We start from the raw sequence: 10,262 nt of genomic DNA, 5'->3' as shown, positions 1-10,262 counted from the left end.
AAGTAGCACCACATAATCAGTGATTACGATTGCAAAAATCACAAAAACAATCAGGAAATACTGGAGGGACTGACGAATGTTCAAACACAAACAGATAATAAACCTATGGCTTAAAGCAGAGCTAAAACTAAATCTAATCTAATGCTTAATGTCTCCATACCAAATAAAATGGAACACAAAATGATGTAGATTTTGTTGCATAATGTTTGTTGTCGTCTTCCAGGGCTACGTGCCGCATATGGTCAGCACGGTGTCTGAGTGGTTCCTGGCCTTTTCCTTCATCAGCTTCTTCCTCACTTACATCAGAGATTTTCAGGTAGTTGTTCCTGCTGTTTTACACCAGTGCTGAATATGTGTAGTTATTTCAACAGAATTACATCTGACTGCTGCAGAAACTCCAGTTTAGAGCTGCTGTTAAACTATATTTTCAAACTCTCTGTCAACATTCAGGAAAAAAAACAGAAGGCATTCAAAAGTATATATTTTTTCCGGTAGCAGCAGTGATGTTCTTGGTTAACTAAAAGCAAAACCATAAGATACACTTTTCAACACAGACACACCTGTCTTGATTACATTACATATTCAATTAATGTGATCATAGGAAGAGAATTTAAACATAAAAATCTAATTAGTTTTATTTTAACAAAGCATAGTACTTTATAACGAACCAATATTAATCTTTAATTAGATTTGTTTGATGTACTTTTTATATATATGTATTAAAAAAGAGCATAAATGTTTTTTTTTTTTCATAAAAGCAAATAATCAGATAATTCAATCATTAGTAATTGTAGCCCATCTGTGGAGAGATTTTATCTGTGGACTAAACCTGATGAAAATCTGAACTGTTCTGCTTCCTGCTGGGTGTTGGGAGAATGACACTCCTGTGAACCCCTGGTTTTATAAATAAAAATGAAAAAAAAGCTTGTGGACACACAACACTTGTTCCTGTCTCCTGATGTGTCATAAGACATCAAAAAATATGAAGCATAATTGTGAAAACTCATTTTAACATGCGACTCAACGTTTGCAGTGTGGATTCATAAAAAAGCTGAGAGCAGAAGAAAAAAACTCATTGTGTTGAATGTTTTATATATCACGCTGGGACAAGCAGGGACAAAGGGGGCACAGTTGTCTGCTGTAAACCGATAAAATGCGTCATTTAATCTCGTTTCACAAACTGACCATCTCTTCTTTTTCATTTCCTTTAGAAAATAAACTTGCGAGCAGTAGCGGTTTTGCAGAGCAGCCATCTGTACGACAGGAATGTTCCACCTTCTCGTCAGAACAGACCGTCTGAAACTTCTCCTCTGCTGGCTGGAACAACGTGACACAAAATGCAGCTGCAGCCGAGTCTGCTTCAGATTTGCTTTGCTTGTTCTTAGCAAATTTGAAGTTTGTCTTTTTATAAAGAATATGCAGAGACTTTTAAGGGTCAGGGCACCAGGACGTCTTCTCTGTCTTATTGCACTGTATATAGTCAGATACTGAGATTCTGAAGCGATCCGACTCAAAGGTTCGTCTCACCTGCTGTAATCYGCAGAGGATTGCTTTAAGTTTGAGCTGCTCACAACCATAAGGTCTTTGTATTGTTTTTCGTATGAGATCTCCAAATGGTTACGATAACTAAAACCTGTGGAATCAAACATGCAAGTTGTTTTTATTATTTGTGCTTCACTAAACTGACGATAATGCAGATATTTATTCAGTTGCACTATTATCAACATATCTGTACCATGATGCAAAGCATTGCTTACCTAACTGATTACTTGGCTTACATTTTAAATACATAGTATTAAACTGTTAAGTCATTTAACTACAGTTATTAAATATTGTCTTAGACCCTGTTGTAAGYCATGACTGGCCTGGCAAAACTGTATCAAAAAGTATTCTTGGATTTCTTACATTTTTAATCAATATATATAAATTCTTCATAGTCTATATTGTGTTTTTTTTTGTTTGTTTTTTCTTATCTGAGCACAGACTTTATTAATTTATGGCCTAATGGTGTTGTTATTCTAATATTTACATACCAGCTGTCAGTGAGCATGAATAAATGAATTAATAACTAATGCTAGTGGAATAGGACTCCTTTTTATGATATATTTAGCACTGATCACATTTATTTGCATCTGTGGTAAAGACACATTTTAATCAACAGTCTGTATATGCATGCTTGCACAAGTACCATGCATCATAGTTAACCTCAGTCTGACCCGGTTATGCTGCAAAGCTAAAATAACAGTGCAAATCACTTCAGCTTTGAAGTTGAAGGTAACTTCAAAATTAATCATGAGGTTTATTTTTTTTTAAAGAAAATAAGTTATCTATTTGCTCTGCAAACTAGAACAACTTTGATATCCGAAATATTACACTTTTTTGGCTGAAATTGATAGTTTTGATGCCSTACGAACATGATTAGGCCTGTAGCTCTTGACCTGGAAATTTAGCTGTCAGGTTAAATACAACTGAGTTTAATGAGAAAAATGATGCAAAAATCAGTGTTTAAGTAAAATATACTGGAATCCAGCTGGCCACATACGTATATGTAACATTTTAATTTGCACTACCATCAAATCATTTATGCATACTATTTAGAGTAATGCAATATGCTGTAAAATAAAGGGATAACGCACAATGGAAACAAGTAAAATAAGTTCATACTCCAGAACTAAAATAATGCCACACAAAAGAAAACTGAACATCCGTTTTTATTTTGTCATAAAACGATTACATTTCTAAWGCAGTTTAAATATTTGTTTCAGCTGTGATCATTTTCTGTTTTAAAATGCAGAACTTCTGTTTGGCAGACAGATTTAAACTTAAAAATATATCCTCCACTCACACCTTGTCCCAAAACTCAGCAGCAATAATCAAATATATACTGCTCAAAAAAATAAAGGGAACACTTAAACAACACAATATAACTCCAAGTAAATCAAACTTCTGTGAAATCAAACTGTCCACTTAGGAAGCAACACTGATTGACCCGACGAGGGTCCCCGTTGTCAATCAGTGTTGCTTCCTAAGTGGACAGTTTGATTTCACAGAAGTTTGATTTACTTGGAGTTATATTGTGTTGTTTAAGTGTTCCCTTTATTTTTTTTGAGCAGTGTATATTACAGTATATTTCTTTTAAAGTGACAACATCCAATCACCACTCTGAATCTGGAGAAGCAGCTTTGTAAAACACAGAGTTAAAATGCTCCACTCTTTAAAACTGTGTGATAACTTAGTGTAACGTGTTGCCATAACTGCCTCCATTCAAAAGGGGAACAGAAAGTATCAGATGTGTGCTCTCCAGAATAACTCATCCAGACAAACTCATAAACTTACCGTTTACTCTTCAAGTAAGAACCAGAGCAGTGGRGCTCTTTACCATATTTACTGAAGCTAATTTTACATTTAAAGCTCTTGTCTTAATTACACACAAAATATAAGTTCCTTTTTTAATTGTGATTAAACAGCACATTACTTTTCTTGCCTCTTTGTTTAATGTTTTGTTCGAAATTTACACAATGTAAATAAAGCAGACAACTATTTTACATTCTAAAATGCAACAGCAAAATTGCAGTTATTTGCATGTAACCTGCAAGCGTAGACTGCAAGAAAAAAATAATCTAAAAGAATAGAAAATAAATTAGGACACATGCATATGTATTTTGTGAGCAGGTTATGCTCATGGAGGGTTGTATCTGAAGAAAAGTATGGAACAGAAAGATGATTACATTTTTATTCAGGCAAAAACCGCATCACAATTAGRAAAATAGGTTGTCGGAGCTTGACTGGCAGGACTGTTTAAAGCATWTTATTTTACACAATATTGCAAATGATTAGGACCAAATTAATCACCTAAATTAATTCTAGATGTAATTATCACAAGATAGGCTTGTCTGATTTTAGTGTCTGCATAATAATGGTCAGTCTGCACGTTAAAAAAAYATTTCCCCAGTGGTGGCACATAAAAAAAACCCTCATGTACTCATTCTTAATTTCACTTAATTTTATTCTTCCACTGATGTGGATCTGAATGCAACAAAAATAGTTTCAAGTCACTGAACAGGATGCAGATGGTGGCAGTGATTCCCGGGTCTGGGACCAGTGTTATTACCTTTTTAATCAGTGACACATCCATTAATTTTAGAGATTTTTTTTTCTTACTTGCTAGAAATCAGCTAGAAGTTGTGGCACAAGCACAGATTAATTTTCAACAGTTCAGCTAAAAAATAAGTCTCTTTATTCCTCTGACCTTCACTCTTAAGAAAATCTTGCAGGAGGTTATTTTTTCAACCCCCCACCTGATCTCCTTGTGTGCAGTTGGYTTCAGTTCTCAGAGGCATATCAGACCAAAAAGGTGCTATAAACAAAATATTGTGGGTGTTATAAGGCAACAATGGGCAGATGATGGGCACACAGAGGCCAACAAGTTCCAAACATTCAAAGGTGCTTTATGTGTCGCATCCAAGTCCTGAACTCTGCCCACCTGAAGGCTAAAAGGTCGTGCCGTCACAAATGATGTTTTGTCCACGTCCGGGGAACAGCTCCATCTGCCAGTACCGGGGGTCCGCATACACTGCAGAAGAAGAAAACAATCAAGACGGAGATTGGGTCAGAATGAGAAGAAATCTATAACAAATAAAAAGGGGCTGATCCAAAAAAAGAGCTTTCAAATCTAATTTAATCTTTTAACACAAAACATTTTTATTGTTGGCTAAAGGAGTTTAAGTGTGTGTCTGCAGCAGCAGTTACCCATGTCTCCAGGTGACAGCCAAAGGTTGAAGGAGCTGCAGTGTTTCTGGCATCGCTGAACAGGCACAACTCGTACTGTTGGTAGCCCCTCCCCCACCACCAGCCAACCCAGCACCCTGACGCCCTGAAACACCAGCAACAGATAACAATGACGTCTCACGGAGAGTCCAAAGCATGCATCATTTCTGCATCTGTTACCATTTCGTTGATGCTCTTAGTAGTTTAAGTGAACAATGCATTTTATTCTAAAAAGTTAAAATTGTGGAAAAGTTAAAAATAAATTCTAAAAATTTAAGAGAAATGTTTCTATTACTTTTAAAAAATTTATTAATCTTTACTTCTTAGATCAAAATATCAGATATTTTGTGTGGTATTTTTTTACCCTAATATTTTCCCGTCAGTATTTGTAACTCTTGTTTAGTACTTCACTCAGATTTTGGGCCAAGCATTACTTGCCTTGCTCTGAGAGTTTGTGCTGTGGATGACCAGGCATCGCTGAAGGATGGTCCCAGCGCTGTCCAGCAGGGGGCAGAGCTCAGCCTTTGGGAAGAGCCATCTCAGCACTTTTTCCCTGGTTCCAGAACTGAACCTCCTGTAAGTACAAAGACATTCAATTTGATTAAAAATGGCATATTGATGCATATTTTTCCAATATTCTCTAGAATATGTCCTGGCAGTCAGGACATATTCCTGACAATCATGAATTAATTATATGTAGTTTTTAAAATTAAATCACACATAAATAAGTTCCATATTTAATAGTGATGTATTTATACTTTACAAAGTTAAATAAAGGAACGTCAAATTTAAAACTATTAGCGACATCAAGCTTTCAACTTTAAGAAAAGCCGTGACACATCTGCAAACGTACAAACGCATAGCTGTTCACACAGACTGATAAACCTAGCRAGGAAAATGCTAATCAGAGATGCAGCMGAGGTCCTGACAGTAACTATAGAGGAGCTGCAAAGATCTATAGCTGAGGTGAAAAATCTGTCGATATGAAAACTATTAGCTGCCTACTTCATAAATCAGGCATTTATGGAGGGAAAGCAAGAAGAAAGGCATTTTTGAAACAAATGAACTCTAAATTACCATTTGGAAGAAGGTGCTCTGGTCAGATGAGACCAAAATAAGACCTTCTGACTAACATGCAAGATGCAATATCTGGTAGAAAGCTAAAACTGACCACACTATTCCAGTTTTGTACATGATGGGGGCAGAGTCATGCTTCTTTAGGAGAGGCCTTTCTTCAGCAGGAACAAGAAAACTCTTTAGAGTTAATGGGAAGATGGATGGAGTCAAACATCACACAATTCWTGAACCCATTAGAGGTTCAATCATCAGACTGGTACTGAGCTTCACCTTTCAGCAAGACAATGAAACAATTTAATCACAGCATATCCACGTGCTAAAATGGCACAGATTCACACCAGAGCAGGGTGAAGTTGGCAGGTCCCTGAGGGAGGCCGAGGTTGTCGCTATGGAGACCACTGTCTTCCTCCAGCAGAATTGACATGGAGCCTGAATGGGCTAAGTAGAGCGCCTCCAGCTGCTGCCGCTGGATGCTGAGAGACTCCCCGCCCTGCAGACGACAGTGTTGGTGAATAAAAAAAAAAAACTATGAATTTACAAAAAAAAGTCTAATGAGAATGTGTATTATTGCTGCAGTTTTTATTTAATTTATATGTGATCAATGTGCATTTTTGAAAATGAGTTTAAAAAAAAAATCTGATTCTTTCTACTCTTGAAAACACAATTCAAATGTGTCAGTTTGTGTCAAATTGTAATCACCACAGGTTGTGAGGACATAGTGCCAGTGTCGTGTTTACATTAAATTCAGCAGACCCTTGTTTATCCTTTTATTCAGAAAACTGGGAAAGAATACTTCCAAACAAATTTAAAGTAGGCTCTAATAGCACCAAATATCCAAAAGCAACAATGGGCGACTCATCAGATGGCTACTCTTGATCAAATGGAGCTCTGACCTTCAGCAGGACCAGCTGAGGTCCCCGTCGCAGAGTCACAGTTCCCCTGAGGCTTTCTGGGACTTCCAGTACTGAGGAGATTTCTGCGCATCCTGAACAGTTAACCAGACTCTGCCGGAGAGAACCAGCACTCCACCACTCATGAAAACCTGCCACACACACAAACACAAGATGAAAATCAAAGTTTGTGACGTTAAAAACCTTCCGGACCTCTAAGTCACTTTAGGAATGAATATTTACGGCTCCAGTTGATCCCTCAAACTGGATTACACACGATCTAACAGAAGGCCTCCTAAATTTATAAAATTGTGCACCAAGATACAGAAGCTATCTATCCCAAATTAAGATCAGCTTGTTACAAGCCTTCTGGAAGTTTGCATTTTGTAAGAGCTACAAAGCTTCCCACCTTGCAGGTTGTACTTCTTGGCAATGGGAAGGGAGAGCAGGCGGATATGGCTSAGGGGGGACGACCGGTTGCAACAGCCCAGATTTACCAGTCCCAACTGGGGGGAGCTCTGTGGGTAGGTGAAGGCCAGCACCACCACCAACAGGAAGCCCACAGCCACAAGAAACTGCACAAAAACAAAAGACATTAAAACACTGAGAAACCATTCATTCTACCGTACAGTTAGACATGACAAGAATGCYATGTTCTTCACAGGTTTTTCACCTTAATGGTGGCTCTTAGAATGGGGAATTGTGGCGGCTCTCTTCTTGGCTCATTGGTYTCCAGGACCTGCTTGATGAATCTCTCAATTTCTCTCTCTGACATGCCATAGCGGTAACCCGACTGGCGGAGAATGTCGATGCTCTCAGAGAGTTTGTCGTAGATACATGGCTCGCTTGTTGTTGTCCCCATAGTGACAGCAGTTTTGTTGTCAAACACGTCAGTCTTCAGCTGGTGCAGAGAACCAGGATCATGGCGTCACCTCACCTGTTAAGAAACCAAAGGTTGTGACCACTGTCTCTAAATTATACATTATAGTTGGTCTCTATTGGCTTGTAATCCCCCTATGTCAGTGGTTATTATTATTATTATTTTGTATTATCAATACTAATTTCTATTTTTTTTTTCAATCTAACATTTCAGACAATAAATCAAACAAATTKTAACATCAGACAGAGGAAACCTTATAACCTGTCTGATTCTTTGCAGGTCTGCTGACGGCCTCAAGCAAATTGAAGTCAGGACTTTGACTAAGGGTTAAGGTTTTATTTTTAAAGTCACCCTACTTTAGACCATCTCCCCACTAGTCTGACAACTGGTATCTTGTTTTTTTTTCCTTTCTGAAATGTCGCATTAATTAGATATAATAAGACTTCAAATATTTCCACTTCTGCCAGGACACAGAAAACTTTCCCAAAAGTCTGGGGAATCATTAAGATGTTTGGAACTATCCTATTCATTAATTCCCGGCTTCACCAACATAAGTTAGACTTACAGCATTTTTATTTAGCCACACTTGAGGGTTTTCAAGCATGAACGCCATGCTAAAGGTAATGTCACGAGATATAAATCAGACTGAAGTTTAGCAATGACCATGTCCCTCTAAAACGYTTTTGCAAGTTATTCAGCTGTGGCCTTGACTGATAGACACTCAGACTTCAATTCAGGTATTGAATAAGCAAAGAAGGCCCACATCACCACACTGCCACCACCATGGTAGGCTGTGAGAATTATTTTTTCTCAAACACTGTGTAAAAACTCATACATAGAAAATCAGAGTAACAAACAATAAAAATCCAAAGTARAATTATTAAAACCACACAAGCGTACAAAATGCCATAAAATCACRATAGAGGTAAAGGAAAGAAAATTTAAATCAAATATAAAAAACAAAAGCTTGGCTCTGAACTTTTGACCTACAAATCTGAGCTGATCATGCTTACCTAATACTGCATCTATCTGGACATTGCCTGGTCCATAATGTTGGCACACATAATGAAAACACTCACAGACTGTTGTTTTGCACACGTTATGGACTTTCAACATCTACCTGTACCCCATCTACTCCTCATTCACAAACAAGTTTTATCTCTTGAGTTTCAAATGCTTTGTTAAAAGTAGGGTATTTGGTAGGGTAGTTGAATGAAATGCTGACAAGCTGACAAAAAACATTAGCTGCATGTGAAGCAACCAGCATGCATCAAACTGTACACAACAAAGCATTGTAAAAGTATTTTTACGAGGGGACTTGATTAAGATGTTATGTTGTCAGCTTAATCTGTGGTGAGAATGGTTAAATTAATGCRTTTGGTTTTTCAGCAGAGATTTTAGACCTCTAGGAATTAGAAGCATGACCAACACACTCTCACACAAGAATATCCTCCGACCCTATGTCGACGTGTTATTGTAAATAAAACATGCAAAACCCACAGAAGAAATAAAATGACTCAGGGGGCTGTTTAAAACCGGTGATACTTTGCGCCATATTCCCATTGTGGCGCAAGAAAGCGAAAACRGTCTGAAGAGATATCAAGATAAGCAGCGTTTTCGAGCACAACAGCTTTATCTTCTCATTTAGTAACACARGAACCTGTCAACAATATTTATATAACAAATATACAAACCGGTACAAACACGATGGCACAGTGCTCACAGATAAAATTTAAAAAGGGCTTGTTGTGTGATTAAATAATTCAAAACCATAGAAACAGAAATCTGTAGCCGAAATAATCTGACAGGTTAGCTTCTCTGATAGCAACATCAGATTCTCACTTCAACAGACACAATTTCCAGAAAATAAAATCCTCACCTTAAGGTGAAATCCACCGTCGTAGTAAAAAACATTCCCATTTCTTATACCGTTGCCATAAATATTTATATTTTTAAGTAAAATAAACTACAGGTCGTCAGTTAGACCTTTAGACATGGCTGCATTCTGCATGACAGTGAAGTTCGCTTCCGTTTTGTAACTTCCGGCACAGCAGTTCAGAGTATATCTTACATTGAATACGGATAGCTTAATACACAATTCATGTTTTATGGATCTGTGTTGATTGTGTAAAATTTTAAAATAAATAGGTGTGCTTTGGTACTTTAAACCAGTTATCAAAGCAGGGCTCAGTACCAACGTGAGGATTTGATGTAAAACTCCAAAGAAACCTCCAAAGGAATAGCTATGGTACATCTTTGACATGCCAAAAACCTTAGAAGAGATAAAAAAGCAGATAAAAAAAGATATAAAAAAGACCCAAGCTTTTTGTAAATTGAATTTCCCTTTTAAGATCAATAAAGTATTTTTTGAATTTGAAAGAAGGGATAACTAGTCATGGAGTAATACAGAATTACAAATATAAAAATAAAAAGCATTTATTTAAAAAAAAAATTAAGTGCCAAAAATATCGTGTGTTACTGTTTGCACAAAACTTTAAAGATTGATATTTTGTCTTTATCTCAATCTGCATACATGCAGATTGTCTAGGCAGTCTAAATTGTCTATTGGCAGGTCCATCAGCCAACCTGCCATTAGACAACAGTTTTTGGTTTTATGATATAAAGCGTTTTGAACTCCCCTGCTGCTG

The 10,262-nt window shown here is 37.1% G+C and overlaps 2 protein-coding genes across 5 annotated transcripts in view; one reads left to right on the top strand and one right to left on the bottom strand.

Annotated features, from left to right (window-relative positions):
• dram2b (DNA-damage regulated autophagy modulator 2b) overlaps positions 1–2,073 on the top strand; it is a gene marked incomplete at its 5' end in the record, with an annotated part of 4,189 nt that extends 2,116 nt beyond the window's left edge. Inside the window, 2 exons of the mRNA XM_017304636.1 lie at positions 190–316; positions 1,212–2,073. Coding sequence (XP_017160125.1) covers positions 190–316; positions 1,212–1,331 — 247 coding nt within the window. The remainder of the gene's footprint in view (positions 1–189; positions 317–1,211) is intronic.
• A 1,729-nt stretch (positions 2,074–3,802) lies between these two features.
• Positions 3,803–10,262, bottom strand: part of lg5h6orf89 (linkage group 5 C6orf89 homolog) — a 9,465-nt gene continuing 3,005 nt past the window's right edge. For 2 of the 4 annotated variants that reach the window (XM_008409161.2, XM_017304574.1), the window contains exons 2-8: positions 7,408–7,671; positions 7,144–7,309; positions 6,738–6,886; positions 6,183–6,334; positions 5,206–5,341; positions 4,750–4,873; positions 3,803–4,573 (exon numbers count right to left, since the gene is read on the bottom strand). In XM_008409161.2, coding sequence (XP_008407383.1) covers positions 4,491–4,573; positions 4,750–4,873; positions 5,206–5,341; positions 6,183–6,334; positions 6,738–6,886; positions 7,144–7,309; positions 7,408–7,596 — 999 coding nt within the window. In that variant the 5' untranslated portion in view covers positions 7,597–7,671 and the 3' untranslated portion in view covers positions 3,803–4,490. Of the gene's footprint in view, positions 4,574–4,749; positions 4,874–5,205; positions 5,342–6,182; positions 6,335–6,737; positions 6,887–7,143; positions 7,310–7,407; positions 7,672–9,308; positions 9,334–9,493; positions 9,651–10,262 lie in introns of those variants that run through there. The other 2 variants (XM_008409160.2, XM_017304575.1) reach the window with 2 other exon arrangements.

This window comes from Poecilia reticulata, linkage group LG5, assembly GCF_000633615.1.
Source record: "Poecilia reticulata strain Guanapo linkage group LG5, Guppy_female_1.0+MT, whole genome shotgun sequence".
Taxonomy (NCBI): domain Eukaryota; kingdom Metazoa; phylum Chordata; class Actinopteri; order Cyprinodontiformes; family Poeciliidae; genus Poecilia; species Poecilia reticulata.
Note: the sequence above shows the minus strand (reverse complement) of the source record. Positions and strands in the feature narration are given on the sequence as shown.